Here is a 20252-nt window from a genome sequence, read left to right as displayed (position 1 = left end):
AGTATTCCATACCAGAAATTTTTGCCCGTTTTGACAGATGTCTGTCAAATGCAGATGGTCACCTAAGCAGTTTTTACTGTACACACACACAATTATTAATATTGCAGAAGTACAAGGTATATATTGCTTTAATTTTTTTTCCTAAAAGTATTTTATACATTTTAAGCTACGTATTTAATGCGAGATAAATGTGTCAACTTCAGATTTAAATAGTCCTGCTTTTTTGCAATTTCTTTCACTGATGATTGCCAACTTTCTTTTTAATTTTCATCACCAGTGAAAGAAATTGCAAAAAAGCAGGACTATTTAAATCTGAAGTTGACACATTTATCTCACATTAAATACGTAGCTTAAAATGTATAAACTACTTTTAGAAAAAAAAATTAAAGCAATATATACCTTGTACTTCTGCAATATTAATAATCATTTTCAAAAATGATACTAATGTGAATAGAAATATAAATCAAATGATAAGTGTTAACACAGTACTTACTTCTTCACAAGATGTATGCTGCATTCCTTTATATGTTTTGAACTGCAGTTTTGGCATAAAAGATTTCAGTATTTCATAAGTCATTACACCCCACTTATGTGGAACAGTATTATCTATATCACCATGACATTGCAATACTGGAATTTCAGTGTTATTAATTGCAGCCTAAAACATTAAAACAGGTGCAATGAGAAAACAGCTTGTAAATAATTTATAGTAATATTAATAATAAATATTAATAAATAAATTTAACTATTGAAACAATTCATAAAAAGTTTATAAAAAGTTAATACAGAACTCTAATGCACAAAGTAATAAAAATATTTCATAGTGAATTCCAAACTTAAAAAAACTGTAGATGGAATCTGAACTGTCCTCTTTAGTAACATTACATAACAATTTAAATTATTAGGACAAGTATTTGCTTCTAATGAGTTTAAAACTAATTTCTTAATTAGCTTTAAACTCATTCTTTAAAAGCCAATTTAAAAATTAGAAACATGTTACACATTCATAGAATAACATTTTTAATAACTGTTGTAACAAGATTTTTAACATTTATAAGTATATATCCTAGTAGCTCAACTGATAAGAACATTTATAATTTTATTTAAAGTTGAACAATCAAATCTAATTTTAATTATTATTCCTCTTGAGATATGCATTTAAATTAGTGTAATAAAAATAGATAGCTAGTTAACTGAATTTTTTTTTACTATAAATCTGGATAATTCAAAAATGAAATGCAGAGAAATTAACATGTAGTCAACTGATTTATAAAATGTGTTTTGAGATTCTCCAAACTTCACATTCAGTAAACATCTGGGGGTTTGGGTTAAATGTCACATATTTGGTATCATTCACATCTAGATAGCAGAGCTGATAGCTAAATTTTTTGTTGTTTAAGCCCAGTACATTCACAAATTCATTGTTGACTTGAAAAGTTGAATAAGAATAAAGTAGTAAAAACAATGTGATCTTTTCAAAGAATGTAGCATACTGAACTTAGTTTGCAAAAATAAAATAGATTTTTGAATTTTTAACTAACTAATAATTGAAATTTTGATAATTTGAATGTTTTGGATTCCTATCTCAAATTTTAATTAAAAAGACTGAACTGCATATTTGGATCCTACCCATGACTAGAGCACATTTGTTTTCTTTATTTCTTCCTCTGAGAGAACATGTGGTTCACACATTTGAATATATATATTAAATGTTATTTGATTATTAACAATTCTAGTCATTCAGTACACAAAATATAATTCTACAGTTGCTCTTAAATAACTTAGAATAATAATTGGGGTATACTATGTTTATTCAATAGAATGGAGTTTCAATAAAATATCTTACTCCTGGAAACTGTCTGTTTAAAGGCAACCAACAACTGAAGAGAAGTACACCGGCCAGAGATTTTGGATACCGTAGAGCTGAATAAATAGCTAGAGCTCCTCCTTGTGAAAAACCACCCAACATTATTCTATTGCTTGGAATACCAGATTTTGTTTCTTCTTCAATCAAATTGTGTACTGAAATGAGAAATTAAGGTTTAATATGTAAATATTCAATTAAAAATAAAGAGAACAAAATGTTTACTTTAACCAGTTAACAAGTACAAAAATGATTTTCATGTTAAAAATTAAAAGTAAAGTACACTAATTGAAGAAATTAAAAATCAATTAATATCGAAACATTTTTGAATGCTATAGCAATTTTCAGAAATGTAAAACAAAAATAAAATATGTTTACTGTCATATCACTTAAAATGTTAAGCAATAAAATTTTTTGACAGCCAAGTTGTTTTGAGTTACTTTACTTCTTACCTTAAAGTGAAAGTGAAGTATTCAGTTAAAATATATATAGGGTGCGGCGTCAAAATCCGGACAAAATTCAATTTCAAATTCCTGCAGTTCTATACCACCGGTAGATGTCGTGTTTGGCATTCAAATAGCTTGACACGTGTACTGAACCATCATGACCTCGAAACAGTCGCAATGTTGAAACCGAGTGCGGAGTATAACCGAAGAGCCACAATTATCGAAAGTGTTCGCACTGGGCGCTCGGTGACAGAAATCGTTCGGTTCTTCGGGTACCCGAGATTGACCGTGTATGATGTCGCAAGTACAATGAGTCGGAGAAGTCCAACAAAGGTTTTACAACACCGGCGAGAAAAACTCACTCAAAGGAGTGTGTTGTCGGGATGCCTGAAATCATTAAACGACCCAGGAGCTGATTTTTGAGGATCCAGGTCAATTGATCCGAAAATTGTCAGCGGTTGTTGGTGTGAGCGAGAAAATTATGCGTAGAATCATCGAGGAGGACGTCTGCTACAAGTCTTACACAATTAAAGTGCCAAAGCTACCAGGACAACGTTGACATGTTTTGGTCAAAAGAATTCTAGCCTCCCAACAGCCCAGATTTGAATCCTTTGGGCTTCTGTGTATGGAGCGTAGTTGAAAGGTCACAAACAAGTTCAGACATCCAAACGTTGCATCACTGAGAGCTGCTATTGAAGCGGCATTTGCCGATATGGACCATGACACTTTAAAGTGTGCCTGCGCACGCTTCAGACCAAGAATAGAGGCGGTCATTCAAGCAGGAGGCGGATATATTGAGTAAATGTATTCTTTATGGTTTTACAAACAATGTGGCTAAAAAAAATTTGTAAACCTTTTCGTTTTTGCAATAAAAAATGTTTGGAAAAATTGTGTAATTTGTCTGGATTTTTGACGCTGCACCCTGTATGTACAGTAATTATACCGATATTTTCAAGAGAGATAGTCTTGCTATTTCTATATTATTCTGTTCCAAATCTAGTTAATCAACTTTTTGAACTTGGCTTTAAATATATGTTAGTCAAAACCTATTTTTAGTTAGAATGCGTTTTAACTAGTTGAAACTAATTTATACTGGATGTCTTTGTTAAAACCCGTTTTGTCTAGTTAAAATTAGTTTTAACTGAAATTCATTTTTGATTAGCAGTAAATTCTAGTTATAACAAAGACATCTAGTATAAACTAGTTTCAACTAGTTGAAACGCATTCTAACTAAAAACTGGTTTTGACTAACATATAGAGTGATTCGGGGTAAGATGGTAAGCTGGGGTAGATGCCTACTTTTTGATATTTTCAAACAGTGACGTCAGATATTGTCACGCGTTTGCATGACGAATCGTTGGGCCAATACTGAGTGCAGAAAGCCGTAGTTGGCTACCGTTACCTCATTTTCTACATCCGAGAAGAATAAAAGCAAGATAAGAACGAAGTTTTTGTTACGAAATGTTTCTAGAATCATTTTAAAACTAAAAGTTAAAATAGAATTTATTAAAAATTGCAAAAAACAATTAATGTATGATGCAGTTAAGGTTCTAAAGTTTTCATCGTGAGCTACCGCCGACCCCGATCGGACACGCTAGAACACGTGACTCCGCTAGGCATCTTACCCCGATAAATGAAAAAGATGCCATATTTTTCTTGGGGTAACATGCCTATTTTTTGTTAATTGAATTCCAATATGCCTATTTTTAATAAATTTTTGTTTTCTCGTTTCATTGCAGCATATGCATAGAAATTATATAAGGACTTCTCAAAAAGGTTTTTGGACTGAAAAGAGCTTTCAGCTAGATATAGAGCCCGTTAGAACGAGTGGAAACTTAACAATACTTATACTGCGCTGTTATACTTATTACGAAGTACTTTGTACTACATATGCAATAAATTAAATTTGGTTAAGATATTCAAAAATTAATTTTATGCAATTATATTTGTTATCTTACCCTAATGGCATTTGGCATCTCACCCGGATACTTGGGGTGAGATGCCTAAAATGCAGACAGTAAAAAAGTTGTCATTGCAAACACAATATACAATTATTTTTCATATACTCCAAAGTTTTATTTGAAAAACATGCTCAAGAATATGATATTTTCGTTAGAGGCCTCCAAAACCCAAATTATTGCTATAATTTCCTTTATAAGCATAATGTTAGGCATCTTCCCCCGAATCACTATACGTAACTTTATTTATTTCCCCCAAACATATTTATGTAGCTAAAATTAGTTTTAACTAATGTTAAAAGTTAAAACTAGTTTTATCTAAAATCAAAACATGTACAGCAGTAAATTAACTAGACAAAACGGGTTTTGTCTAGTTAAAACTAGAATTTACTGCTAATCAAAAATGAATTTGAGTTAAAACTAGTTTTAACTAGTCAAAACGGATTTTAACAAAGACATCCAGTATAAACTAGTTTCAACTAGTTAAAACGCATTATAACTAAAAACGGGTTTTGACTGTAACATATATAAATAATAGTTAAGCTGTCAGAGTGATTTGAATGTGTAAATGATAATCTATTAGCTTGTACAGATTTGAATACAGTTCTTAAAATAATTTTAGCAGAGGAAAAAATTATTATTTAATTGTGCGATATGTTGAATAAATATTGATTTGAACACTGCTATATAAAATCCTTATAATTAATTTTTATTCGTGCTTAAATCAATTCATGCTTAATATAATTTGTAACTCAAATTCAATAAGTATATGTTCAAATATTGTGTCAATCAATGTTGAAAACTGAAAATGAAAGTGATAAGAACGTAACTCGGCAAATTAACCAGAAGTGAAACAAACAAAGTATTTTGTATTAAGCATATTGCATTTGAAAAGAAAAATGAAATAAATACCACTTGGCAAGCAATTTGTACAGTATGCAATGTTAGACATTAAATAAATAACACAAAATGACTTAGCAGACATACACAATGTGACGAATGTATGAATAAATTATAAAAGCACTGCACGAGATAGTATGAGTACATAATGAGAAGATCAGGAAATGCATTTGTACAAAGCTTCAGAAGTATGAAATAGAAGGTAAGTGGTGGTGGTGATGTAGAACAAAAATAATGGAGGATATTATCAAGTAATAAATGAAGTCCAAAGAAATTAAAAAAACAGCTGGCATAGATTAAGAAGGAATGGAAAGTCGAAATTCAATGCATCAATTCAGATAACTGGAAAAAAGACTTATAAAAAAAAAGACAAGCAGATTATATTAATATATTTGGTATTCATAAATAAAGTGAATTTTTGAATTTTATCAATAAAAACTATATATGCAAAAATCATCATAAATTAAAAGTTAAATGACAATTTTAGAATTTCATATAAATTCTAAATGTTTTTATAGCTACTTTTCTGGCATGCATTTTTTATGCCTTCTTCATCTTCTGGACCAGTTGCATCCAAAGTCTTCAGATCAAACCAAGATGGCATTTGGATTCCTCCATTCAATGTGACTGGCATGGGAGATCTAAAAATTAAATAATACAGATTTAATATCTTTATTACCAAAGTTTAATTTATTTAAAATCATAATATAAATATTTGTTTTTAACTGTTTTCAAAATAAACTAGTTTTGAAATTGGTCTATTTGTGACAACACAATATTACAAACTTAATAATTCACAAAATAATATAATTTTATTAGTTTAATGTACTATATTTTACTTTGTCAATCTTTGTCAGTAAATTGTCACGTTAAATAATTTACATAAGAAAGTCGACATAAAATCTAAATTTACTTTGAATTTATCCACTCTTTCAACAATTCTAAACAAATAGCATTGAAGTAATAATATGAAGAGTGGAATCTTAATAAAAAGAAAAAATGGATATTAACAACATTGTGGCCACCTTATACAAATTGTTGTTTATGATGTCCTTTAACATATGTCAAAATTCATCCTTTAAGACATAACAACTTTTCATACCATTACATTAACAATTTCTTCTGTTATGTTATGCATTCTTGCTTTCCAAAAATTGCTAAAAACAAATTCACTAAAAAGGCAGAAACTACCTTGAATGACTTGTCAGAGTTAAAACATCAAATAAATGTAATATATCTGACATTATTATAAAATTAACAGTTTTAAAGTATTTGTTACCTGAAATTAAAATAGTGGCATCAAAGTGTACATATAACATACATCTTTAGTGATGATATTAGCTTATTATATTTAAGTAGAATACAAACAAAACAAATATACCTACGTTAAAGATAACATCTGTCTACGTAACCCATCGATCGCGTGTCCGTCCGCGTAACGGTATGCCAAAAACGGGCATTAGAGGTGCCCCCGTCGTGTGTCATATTTCAAACATTTAAATTAACAATATAAATTATTATTATTCATTTGGCCAATAACAATATAAATAATTCAGTTTATTAGTAATAGGAATTTATTATTGTCACGGAATGCCTGTAATGTGCACTAGGTAGCAAATAACGAATGTATTCATCTGTTAAGATTAGTTTTTAAGATGAAGATTTGTATATATTTATACTCTATTTTTTAAGTATATTAATTATATTTATTTGAACTATTTTGAATAAAGAATATCTTCACTTTCTAATATAGAAATACTGTTTGCTGTTTGTGTATTGATTTTTTAAGTTTAGTTTTTAAGATGAAGAATTGTATACATTTATATATATTACGTTCATCAAACTTTTAAAAATTAAGCATAAAACGTTCATATATTAGGTGCATCAAACGTGCCTCGTAGGAATTTGTAATGCTGCTAGAACGCCCACTAGGGGGCGTTCCAGACTACTAGTAATGTAGAATCTATAGAAAAGTGACACTCACATTTGAAGCATTCGGGTACTTTCAAGTGTCATCTTCACACTTCAATTTAAATTTGATATTAAAATCAAGTACAACAAAACCTCTACTTAATGGACATTTTTACAATCTCCAGGATGTCTAGTATATTTACTTCTAAATAGCAGGCACTGCTGTCCATAACCAAACTTATGAAAACACAATGTCCCACCTTCAATAGTCTGGAAGAATTTAATGTGTGTGAAATATTTAAAAAAACTAAAGAATCAGTTCAAATACTCTTTTCAGATGACAAATTTTGACTGCAAGCATTGAATAAGGACTGGCTTAAAATAGAAATAGGGGAAGAGGGCCGGTTGTAAAAAGCTGAATAATATTCTTTATCTATTAGAGAAGGCTAATCTGGTTAAGTGGTAATCACTACTTAATGTCATACATATTAATCTTGTTCACTGTTTTTTGCCCTTAGTTAACATTTTTCAACTTACATAAGTCAGCATTGCAATGAAATACAGTACTAATGAATATAAATGATATACATATTTTGATTTGACTACAATTTAGATTCAATTTATGAGCTCTATGATGGCTTTTCTTTTCCGCTAGACTTATTACGCCATCATTCAGAAACAGGACAAGCTTTAGAAAATCACATTTTATTTTATAGAGTATGCATTTCAAACTTTAAGTCCCTTATCAACTCTTTGTGATGTAACTGTTTAGAAAATAATACATACAAGTTAACAAAATTTTGCAGTTACAAAATTTGTAAAAATTTTTAACTTACATGGTTACAAAGCATAGAAATGGTGATGATTGATAAAATATGGATGACAATTATTAATTTAAAGGTATTTGCTATAACAATATAGAATATTAATGATTTACAAGAGCAATATATATAACATATATTCTTTGTTATATATATTGTTCTTGTAAAAATCTATTCAATCCTCATACTATAAATATATTGCTATATACAGTCCATTTAAAAATTATAAACACACCCAACTTTTTTCAATAACAAAAACATTAACAATAGTAATGTATTTATTATATTAATATATTGTTTACAACATCAATTTAAACATTTTCTGAAATTTTTAGATCAATCTGACAATTACAAAAAAAATTATCACAGATTTTCAATTTTTGATTGTTTCAAAAGTATAAACACGGGTGCATAGAAAAACGATTTGTAATGTCTCAATATTTTGTAGGTCCACCATTTGATTTAATTAATTCAAATACTCTATTAGGCATACATTTTACTATTTTTTGAAGTTGTTCGAATCAAATCGTCGACACCTCTCCGCTGTCGACGATTTGATTCGAACGGACTTCTTCCATTTCACCGACGATCCTTTGACGAGGTACGACGGCCAATACTTTGTAAACTCTCTCTCGGGTTCGTAAACTCCTAAATTCGTCCGTTATAATTCTATCGATGTTATTATGTGTAACTGTTCTTTATTGTCTAGTAATAAATTCTGTTTGTTGTTTTAACTGGTGTCATTTATTCGAATATCGCCTCTGTCATATCGACGAGCCCACTCTCCTCCTCCACTTGACCTGACAAGCAATTAGTTCCAGACTGGACAGCCATCCTTGACCGTGGGCAGGTTTTACCGACCCGTTGACCGAGAAAAAGGAGGTCCGACTCCGTCCGACCTCCCGGCGAACCCACAATATTATTCAGATGGAAAACTTCTAATGTGGATAAATGAGAAGCAATTGGATGATAATATCATATCAGAATATTATTTGCAAGAAAGCCAAGCAGCTACACAGGACTTTAAGAAATGGAACACCACCACTCCTAAGGTAAAGTAAATGCAATTTTCATTTTATTACACTGTATTTATGTATTTAGTTTCTCGTTTTCATATAATTTAGTAAATTTAATTGTGTTATTTTTACCTTAAATCATGTATACTTGCTGTTTAAGTTTATTATTTAGGATTTTGAAATTAATTAATTTACTCTTTATTTATATTAGGGAAATTGAATCAGAATTTGAATAATTCAGTTCGAATGGCCTCCTGGAACAAACAAAATCTGAAGTACGAGACATCACTAATTAATTTTAAGTATAAATCTCCGAACTGTATTTTATTGATTATACAAATAACTAATTTTAAACAACTAAAAATACTTACGCAGATGGACAAATGAATTTTATATGGGGCGATTTAAACGATTCCATAGCAAGAGCCCATCCATGGCTGAAAGAGAAAAAAATTCATTGTATCATAATCTAGAATAATGCAAATCAACATTAAATAATAAAACACATGGTATCAAATAGAAGTTGGAAGCAAATCAAATTTCAGATTAAATTATTTCAGCCTAAAACTTAGATTTAAGTTTTAAAAACAAGAAAGACAAATTTAATTAAATATTAAAATGAAGTCATTTTAATTTGTAATTGATATTGAACATATAAATAAAAATATTTATATTTGGATTTCAAAATTCTAAATTTAAAAAAAACTATATATAATATATAATTTAAACGTAGGTTTTTTGTATTTATTAGATTTTTTTTAGAGAATTGTTATTTCTCTTATTTTGTTAGTGGGAGAGATGCTATTTGCCTTAGTAATACACATATCTTATACGGCACCGAAGCCGAACGATTGCAGGATTAGATCGGGCTATACTTGGATCCAATCTAATCCGGCAATCGTTTGACTTTACATAAATATTGGGCTTACAGATTTTTATATTTGTTTACACTGCATCTAACTCTCAAGCAAAATATGATAATCAAATATAACACCAAAATTTTTGACTAATTCATTTTACTTATTAAAATAAACTGAATTATAGAAAAAATAAAATAAAATAAAACCAGAAATTTCTGATTATTTAATCAATCATTTATATTGGGCAAAGTTTGTTATTTATTAATCATGAGTGAAACAAATAAGTCACATATTTAAGATGTCTCTGCAAATTTATTTATATATTATTTACATTTATGTTTAATTTCTGGTTAACCTATTTAGTAAGCTAATTGATCAACTAAGGAATAGTTATTGCAAACAAGAATATTTTCAAAAAAAGATAAATTATATGTAAATGTAAATAAAAGCGATAGAAAATACTTTGAATGATAATTTTGACTTATTCAAAAATTCTTTTAATTTATAACTATACAGTCAAAGCTGTTTTTATGCAATGGACAGAGACCGCATTAAAAAAAAAAAAAAAAACGCACGAAACTTCACGAGTGGCTTTAAAAAATAGTTTTCGCAACACAATTAAAAAAATATTTTTTTTATGCGGACAATAGGGACTGCATAAAAAAAGTCTCACATAGAAAATAACTCAAAACCGTACGAAATAGAATTATTGACAACAGATGTCAGCACTTGACTGCATTGTCTTGTCTATCGTCTGTTTTACATATTTTTGTCCAGGTGGTGTTTTGTTGACTTAAAAAATAAATTATTTCATTTTTAGCATATTCATGCAATAATATTATTATAGCATAAATGAACTTATTATAGTAAGTTTATTTAGCTATAATAAGTCAACGTGAGACATGACGAATCGCACGAGACTAGTCGCCAACTATACCACAAAAAAAAAAAAATCGCATAAAAAAAATCGCACAAAAAAAGACCACATAAAAACAGGTTTGACTGTAATTATTAATTGTACACTAATTAATATATTCAAAGTGATATAGCAAATCTCAACAATACACTTGCATAGCTACTGTAGTGTCATTTTTATTAAAAATATTTATTGTTTTTTTTTTATAGTAAATATTTTAATCTTTAATTAATTTTGCAACACTATTTTTTGGGTCGCAATTTGAAAAAATTGTACACCTATAAATTCCCACTGTTGTCCATCCATCTGCCTTCCTTAATCTCAAGAACGAAGTTAGATAGATGAAAGTCGAGACCAAATATGGAAACCTTAGGGGCAGGAGACCCCGATTAACTATATACAAACTTCCGGTTTGCACCCAAAGTCGTGTTATTTCGATTCAAAAATCCTCCCGAAAGGAGTTAGTTAGATGATAGGCGTGACTATTGCTATAGTCAAAGTATGACGTATAGGGGGAAGATACTATTAATTTGAACTGGAGAGCATATATTTTAAATTAAATAAATTTAAAATACGATTAAAAACTTTGGCCTGTGGACCTATTCCGAGCTCTTCCGATAACTGAACGAGAGCGATACACGGGACATTCGATAAGGTACCTTAGCGAAAGGCAGTTAACCTTAGACAAATTGCTATTCTGTGCTCCACGTTAAGTGGGTTTCGCTACGGGTAGTCGGTCGAGATGCGTCTGGGTTCCACGCTATCGATAGCTATTACGCTTTAACCAATCACAGTTTAGTTAACATTGTATTTTGTCACGTGACTGCAACCCGCCATTTTCTAAGCGAAGCACGTGCTTTTAGCATTGTCGTGTACAGTACTAGCACTAGTGATATAGTTTTGTTTTGTTTTAAAATGTCTGGGTCTATTACTGGGTCTATTTTGTCAGCCTATCCGTTAAGCAAATATTTGTTTTTAAAAGTTATAATTTATGTGATAGATAGTCATTTATGTATAGTGTATAGTTTACTGTTAAGTTACGTATATAGAATGTATTTTTTTATACTAAAACTAATGAATTAAAGCCGACATTAAACTTAAATAAAATCTACAAAATAAAGATTTCTATTATTACATAATGCTAACATTTTACAATTATACAAAGTATGTCTAAGTTTCTTTGTATATTTCTATATAACTTCGTGTAATTAATGTATTTTTTAATTCATTCATTAAGAATAAAATGACAAACTTAATTTTGCCACAAGTTCTACTTCTATAAACCTTATAACCAAATTAGAATTAGTATTATGATTAAATGTCAAATGTAATACATCTTATTAAATGTAAATATTATTTGCATAGACACGGAGTGACTGAAAAGCAAGCATTAAAAGTAAAGCCTCGCAAAAAAAAAAAAAAAAAAAAAAAAAAAATAAAAAAAACAAGTTTCAAACAGGACGTGGGCCTTCGGTTAATAAAAAATTAACTGAAGTTGAAGAAAGAGTATTAAATTTAATCGGTGTTACTGCTGTCCCCTCTCTCCAATTGCTCTGAAGTAAAACCATTCTTACCCGAAAAGACACCATGTTGTTTTCGCTTTCTTTACGTTCCTAACGGCAGCTCGAGAGTGACCGATAACAAAAGCTTAGTTATCGCACGTGGCTATCTGCACCGAAAATGAAACGTACGGCTCGGAATAGCATTTTCACAGTTGATTAAACGCGAATCACGTGGTTCCTATAGAAACAGGTTTTTATCGTATTCGTTAGCTTAACAATACTACTCAGAATAGATCCCCTGGTGTTGTGACAATGTCACAATAAATAAATGTTTGTTCTTTTTGAAAATCAATAATGTGATAGAAATATTCAAAAATAAAATTTTGTATTAATATAAAATAACTTTTTTTATTGTTAATAAGAAAATAATTCAAAGAGAAAATTTGATATTTTTGTTATATATTTTTAAAACTTAAATATTTCATTTCTTCTATATAAAAATCCCTAATGACAAAACTTTCCCCTTATTCACAGTGAAAAAATAAATTTATTCTTTATCAACTTTCACATTATTCATGTTATAGAGATGATATTTATTATGAAATAGGAAAGGGTATGTCTGTTTTAAAAGTAAATACAATATAAATACAAGTTTAAAATAGAACAAAATTAACATTTTAAGCAAAAAGTATTTTCCCCTATTCTTTCAATTGGTTTAAGCTGTAATTATTGCCAAAAATATATTTATTAAAGAAAAATGCAATCATTTTACTTTAAGAATAAACGTTTTATTTTCAGCAAAAAGTTTATTTATTTATTTTTTGTACTTTTCTACGAAACTAGGAATACATTGAGAATTTTCTATTAAAAAAATTAAAAAGATAAAAACGTGATAAAACTATGATAAAATCTGTTATCATCCTTCAGTGGTGCCAATAGACTATGAAAAAAGGGGCATCGTACATTATGCAAGGCACTTCAAACTACGATTTAATATCTCGTCGGCGAGTTAGCCTCGAAAACAAGGAATGAAGTTTTGGTCGATACGTGACGAAGTTACATAGGCCAACGGCCAAATATCATTCGTTAATTTCTTTTATATTTGCAGAATAAGCTAGAAGTTACAAATTTTTTGTTGTCTGGGGACCTCTCGGGATTAGGAAAAGGACAACCGAGACTAAAAGGAAACGCGGGCCTCGAGTGTCCCAATGTACGGGCATCTATTATCTTTTTACTTTCCTGACTTTTCATCAGAAATAAACTTTAACAATAATACAATGATTTTAAAAGACTAAAACCTTTACTTTGTTATTTTCTTTATTTTTCTCATAAATACATTTTGATCTTCCAATCCTCATCAGTACGTTATCAGTACATTTCATAGAACAAACTGTTCTCTACCAACAATAAATTTGAGAATTTTCCATCACAAATGCAGTGTGACTAAAATAAAAATCTTTAATATTTAATAATAATTAAATTTATAGCAGTTTTTTGAAAGCCACACAAGAGTTATAAAATTTGTTTGGGCTATACATTTTTTGTCCTCCTTCAGTCCAATTTATTAAGTAGTTCCCATTTAACATCAACTTCATAAATTAAGAAATTGAACTAAAGGAGGGAGAAAAAGCTCTCAAAACATTAACATTATGCAATTTAATCATTATATTAACAGAATTTACTGTAAATTGATTAAACTGTTTCTCATGGAAACTGTCAAAATCAGACACTTAACTATTAAATTTAATGCATAGCTAAGCTCTTCCATTTTGACATAGTAATTCATGGTAAAACAAAATGTTCTTTATTACAAAAGTTCTCAGAAGTTTATTTTAACTTAAAATTGAATTCATGCTTATTTTTACTTTAATGTAGATTATACCTCATTACTGATGTATATAGTATTCAAATTGCACAACTTCAGTTAAATACAGTTGAAGAAATTCAACAAAATTCCATTTTACACAAGTGAGTTTGTTTTAACACAGTATTTAAAATATTCTTCAGTATTATGTTAATATTTTGTTTTAAAATAAGTGTTTTCATTACAAAAAGTACTTTAACATTAAAGTTAGCTCAATATCAGAAAACTGAACAAAAATAAAAACCATGCTTTGATAACTGATTTTATTGAGACACGATCACCAATGTCTTTGATAAACTAATTAGAAAAGAAAGTGAGATTGAAGTAGTTAATGATTTATAGAGATTTACTTAAAATTCCATTTTGTAATTATTTAACAAATCTTATTCTCATGCTTCATATAATTTTTTGCAAAGGCATGCAGGGTGCCTAGTCTCAAGTTATGTGAGTAGCAACGCAAACATTGAGAATATCACGTAGTACCAACTCTAAGTAAGACAATTCGCTGAACAAATTTGTGACAAGACACTTCCCAACAGGAATATTACTACTCATGTAACTTCAGATTGTAGACAACCTGGGTGCCTAAAGTCTTATTAATTTTAAAAAATCATAAGGAACATGAACACCATGTTTGTATTTTGTAACATATTAAATGACTGTTAAAGTTTGCACTCAGCCTGTTTGTTTCAAAATACAATAAATTAAATAGTGTTTTTTGCAAACTATGCTTTTTTTTTGTGGAAAAGCAATGTCATAGTTGGTTGAAACCAAATCTGCTACTTGGACCTAGTTAAACTACAGAACAAAATATAAAAAATCTTCATGCCATTCTATTCATCAGAAACATAGGAAATTTATGGAGACAGGATCAACACTGGATGGAGAGAAAAGTGGTTGACCAAGAATATTAGATGAAACAGTATGTATGCAATTCATTTGTGTATAGTCCTAGAAAAATCCATCAGTACTAATCCAGAAACTTACAAATTCTGCATTCAAATGGTACACAAATTTTATTACTACTACACACAAGAATGTGTGACTATAAATTTATAAAGAGGTAACTTCTACGAGCATGCCGAAATCCTCAACCATATATACTTGCTAAATCAATTAACACCATAAAACAAAAAGTATAAAAATTAATAATATAAATTATTTTTAAAAATTTATTTTGACCTTTAAATTTAAATAAACATTGTAGAATGTATTTTTATATATCGTTTAACGATATATAAAATTAGTTATGCGGAAAATGTAAAAATAATAATATAATAATGATAATATTAAGGATTTACAAATGGAGTTAATCAATTTGGCCTGTGAACGGTTATATATTTCTGATAAACTTACAAAATAAAGCATATAACACCTTTAACACATCCAGTACAAAGTTTTAATAGCTTAAAAACATTTTTGGCTGCCTTGATCAGCCTTCGTCAGTTAATCGAATAACAAAATCGAACCAAGTTGGAATTTACAAAGATCGTGCATGCGCATAGACTGGACTTTGCTACAAACATAATAAAAGAAACAAAGAGCCAGAGGCAACAAATAAAGGAACACAATAAAATCCTTCGTGTAATTTACAAGCGCAATCCAACGATTTACCGACTATTGAGAAACGACAAGAGGAAGGACAACACTAGTGAGTTAACTGGGGTGTATTCGATACCGATAAAGGACCATCGTTTCAACACCGACCTGGTGTATGTAGGCGCCACGTTATGCAACCTAAAGCACAGAATAAAAGAACATCAGCAGTCGGCAAACAGAAGCATTGACAGCACGGTCTTATTGGCATTTGCTAGACAGCAGGATATAACGGTACACTGGGATAAGGCCGCCATCATAAGAGCCACTAGATCCAGGCATGCGGTCAAACACAAGGAGAAAATAGAAATACATAGAGCACAGCTGTCTACACTTTGCATCAACCACAGAGATGCGGATGGCCATCATCTGCCTGGAAATCCCTCGTTGAATAACGTAATGCAGAATTTTACGCTTCAGCACAAAAAAACTTGTATGATTTTATTATGTTCCTTTATTTGTTGCCTCTGGCTCTTTGTTTCTTTTATTATGTTTGTAGCATAGTCCAGTCTATGTGCATGCACGATCTATGTAAATTCGAACTTGGTTCGATTTTGTTATTCGATTAACTGACAAAGGCTGATCAAGGCAGCCGAAAACATTTTTAAGCTATTAAATCTTTATACTGGATGTGTTAAAGGTGTTATACGTTTTATTTTCCGTTCCAGTAAGTTCTTGTGTTGATAAACTTACATTCCAAATCTAAGAAGCTTAAATAATGCAAGAATTTGGGAAACTTTTTCAGATTTCCGAATTCTACATTGACTCCATGAAAACTCCACGAAAATACAGCTAACAGGTGACAGACCTAAATTGAATGTATGGTGTGGTATCTTGCACAATTAGACTTTATTCTGCAAAGAAAAACTATTACTGCAGAAGGGTACCCATTGAAGATCTTTTGAGTAAATTTGTGGTGCCACAGTTGCTAGAGCATCATCAGCATCTATTATTTTTCAACAGAATGTTGCACCCTGCCTTGAAGACTGCATGTGTGTGAGTTACTAAATCAAACATTCCCCAACCATGGGTTGAAAGAAATGGCCCAATTTCCTGGTTCTCTTGTTCTCCAGACATAATTCCTATAAATGACTTCTCATGAATGTCAATATTGTGTATTGTAAAAAAGTACAGGACATCATAAACCTGAAACAAAGGATTCAGGATGAAATTTCTACCATCCATGATCAGTTGTGATGAACACAGCTGAGAATTAAATATCTGTTTGATTTGCTATAAGCAACAAAAATGCACAGGTGTGGTAAAATAGGGTAAAGAAAAGCAATGAACAAAGCTGGAACTATCAAATTGAAGCTAGTGTGTGAAACCTGACAAAGGGTTACGAAACATGCCAAAAATGTTTGTTATTTATAAATGTATTTGCTGGAAATGCAAGGATATTGTTGTGAGTTACTGGTAAAGAAACCTCAACAATCACTAGTTACTTTCATGTGTTAATTTCTTAGGTGTTTTCTACACTTTTGTCAAATTGGTAAAAAAAAGTATATGGGCACTATTACAACTTGTTATATTTTCTCTTCGACCTCAGTCAATGATACAACTTATTACATTTTATTTAAAACTAGAAAGCCAATAACAACAGTAGATAATTAAAATAATTTGACATAAAATGATAAGAAGGTAATTTTAAATTTGTAACATACCTATTTAATATAAAATTAAATTTAAAAAATTATCTGAAAAAAAACAGTATGTAGTAGATAAAATATCAAACTCATGTATGCACAGTATTATGTATGTATGTATTCATACAATATTGAATATTTTTTTAACTATATTTACTCAGATATATATGAATTGCAAATTTAAATTTTTTTCCAAGCCTTCCCATTTTTAAACTAAATTAAAATATTTTTGATATTTGGAGACAATTCTCCCAAGTAGGAATCACCATTTATTAGTTCTGCATTCCTAAGACAATACATTTTCGGCGCCCGACCTTCCTTTCTAGGCTACTAGCAGCCAAAAAACTAAAAGTGTCCTTAAAAGCACAAAAATTTCCAATTAAAAATACAAAGATTTTCTAAAATCGGAACTGGTGATATACGAACGTCCTCGTTACCATCTGTACCTTCTCGGGGTGTTTAAACTTTTTATCCACAGAAAAGTGCGCCAGAAAATATAAATTAAAAAGGTCGGTTGCCGAAAATGTATTGTCTTAGGAACGCAGAACTAACAAATGGCAATCCCTACTTGGGCAAATTGTGTCTCCAAATATCAAAAATGAAAGGAACCAATGGAGGAAAAAATTATAAATTAAAATAATTTAACTTTCAACAGCCGACGGCCAAGAGGGTTAAGGGATCGGCCAACCACTACGAAAGATGCAGGATTAAAAGGCAAGCAAAGAACCTACAGAAATATTTTACGAGCAGTCTATCCCGGCAATGTCTGACCCCATCTTTCACTCTGTTGTGGGTCCGAGCAAAACCACAACGGGAATGGAAAAAAGGGCCCTCTTGGTGCTTGGGGATAAAAAAAGTCTACCAAAGGATAGTGAATTAATGACAAGTTATTATAAATCATTAATTTTCTTGTAATCAAAAATCAATAGTTCTTGATATAATTAAACAAAATGCTTAATGTATAGTTTAAACATTACACGATCCATCATTAATTACGTGTTACTGACTGTTCTTTGAATACATTTTCTATCATCTACCAGTCTTAACAGGCTTTTAAAACTAGCAAATCTTAAATTAGATAAGTAATTTCAATCACAAAATAACTATTTCACAAAGAAAAAATACAAAATTTAGTATTTATAACAAATATTGCAATAAAAAAATAATTTTTCAACAATAAATTGCAAATTATACTTTGAATGATAATGTTTTCCCTAGGATAAAAAGAAACTGCTGTAAACAGATATATTCTTATTGTAAGAATACAATATGCTATATCAAAAAATTAGATTTATATTAAAACTTGACAATCAATAAATTAACTCATTGACTGTAAAGATTTTTCAAAAATATTGTATATAATAAACACATTTAAGTTTAACAAACAATAAAAACATTTTAAATTTTATCATCAGTTAGAAAATTTAAGATCTGATGACATTGCAAATTAAAAATATCTGAAACTTTTCTACTAAAGAAAATTTAGAAATAAATTAAAATGCAAAAAAGTTTTCTTTGAGAGAGATAATGAGAAACAATAAAGAGAACTACCAACATTATAAAATTATTCTGAGCATTTTTATGGTATGCTAAAGAGATGTTTAAGCCCCTTCACATTATAACAAAACATGTAGACAGAAAACAAACTAAATTTTACTTAATTCGCTTAGTAAAGTAATTTGAAATTTGCCATACATAAAAATTGACATTAATAGCAGTAACTCAATTTTCTATTTGTCATTACTATAACTATAGTAACCTCAAATTGCCAATTTTTTTTTAAACAACAAATTCAAACAAAGCATTGTAATGTTTTTACACATTACTGAAAGTGGTAGTAAAGAATATTACATATGTTATTAAATTATTCCAGTAGAGATGTATCAATTTTTCTAATTCCAAATTACAGATCTTCAAAAATTTTATAAAATAAAAACTACAAGACAACACCTAGTTAAAATGATCCACATTATTATATTTATAATATGTAGAAATGCAGCAAAATATATTAATTTATATAATTATATAAGTTATGTATTACAGTAAATAGCCTACTTTGAAGTATTCAAACGATATTACGTTCATTTAGCTTGCAGAAGTTATTGTTTAATTCGCTAATCTGACCATCTTCCTAAATGCTTCTAAATGAAATTAATTAGAGCAAATTATTTAATCATTAAATATTAAACAAAGGGCAATTCTGTCTACCTCGATTAAATTTTGTGTCGTCGTTAACTATAATATAAGCTTAAATATAATCCGATAAAAACCGGCAATTGTTCAATGTTCGAATTCAAACAAAAAACAATCTACTTTTTATTAACCATTGTTTATAATAATAAAACATTTTATTATAATGATGATTTGATACTAAAACAAATATTTTTAAAATATAAAATCAAATTTATATTAAAATTTAGATTTTCATTTTGTTATTAAATTTTAATTATAAATAACTTTGAAAACAAAAACCGACAAAATTTTATTTGTAAAGTATATTTAAGCTTTACCATTCAAATAGTGTTTTTCCGAAAAGATCGTACGTTATTTGTCGTTCCGATCGATCGTATTACCTATTTTTGGAAACGAAACGAATGTAAACGTAACACGAGGATTAGTTTGAAAGAAATTATTACGTAAGTATTTATTCTTTCTTATTACAGAAATCTCTTCTATTTTTGTTGGGAAAAATCTTTGTATTTGAGAGAGAGACATTTCATTTTGTGATATGTTTTTGTTATATGATACAATAAACAAAAATAGCTACTGGAAAATTAACTATTAAAAAACAAAAACCTTAATAATTCCAGCATTAAAAATATTTAATAAAAACGTTTTTGACTGTTTTAAACAGCCATCATCAGTTAAAACGAACTCAAAAACAAAAAGAATGCAGAAAAAATAGAACTCAAGCAAATATTTAAAATTCAAATTAATTCCAAAGTAAAAATG

At 29.3% G+C, this 20252-nt stretch overlaps 1 protein-coding gene across 2 annotated transcripts in view; it reads right to left on the bottom strand.

Moving 5' to 3' along the window:
• The window catches only part of LOC136970633 (acyl-protein thioesterase 1-like), a 38068-nt gene that overhangs the window by 5302 nt on the left and 12514 nt on the right, over nucleotides 1–20252 (bottom strand). Inside the window, exons 1-5 of one of the 2 annotated variants that reach the window (XM_067265082.1) lie at nucleotides 13499–13579; nucleotides 9288–9353; nucleotides 5691–5809; nucleotides 1847–2022; nucleotides 494–658 (exon numbers count right to left, since the gene is read on the bottom strand). In XM_067265082.1, the coding sequence (XP_067121183.1) occupies nucleotides 494–658; nucleotides 1847–2022; nucleotides 5691–5809; nucleotides 9288–9353; nucleotides 13499–13524 (552 nt within the window). In that variant the 5' untranslated portion in view covers nucleotides 13525–13579. Of the gene's footprint in view, nucleotides 1–493; nucleotides 659–1846; nucleotides 2023–5690; nucleotides 5810–9287; nucleotides 9354–13498; nucleotides 13580–20252 lie in introns of those variants that run through there. The other variant, XM_067265081.1, reaches the window with a different exon arrangement.

The sequence above is a fragment of the Centruroides vittatus genome, unplaced genomic scaffold (assembly GCF_030686945.1).
Source record: "Centruroides vittatus isolate TY-2023 unplaced genomic scaffold, ASM3068694v2 contig_2073, whole genome shotgun sequence".
NCBI lineage: Eukaryota > Metazoa > Arthropoda > Arachnida > Scorpiones > Buthidae > Centruroides > Centruroides vittatus.
This window is presented reverse-complemented; position numbering and strand designations above follow the sequence as displayed.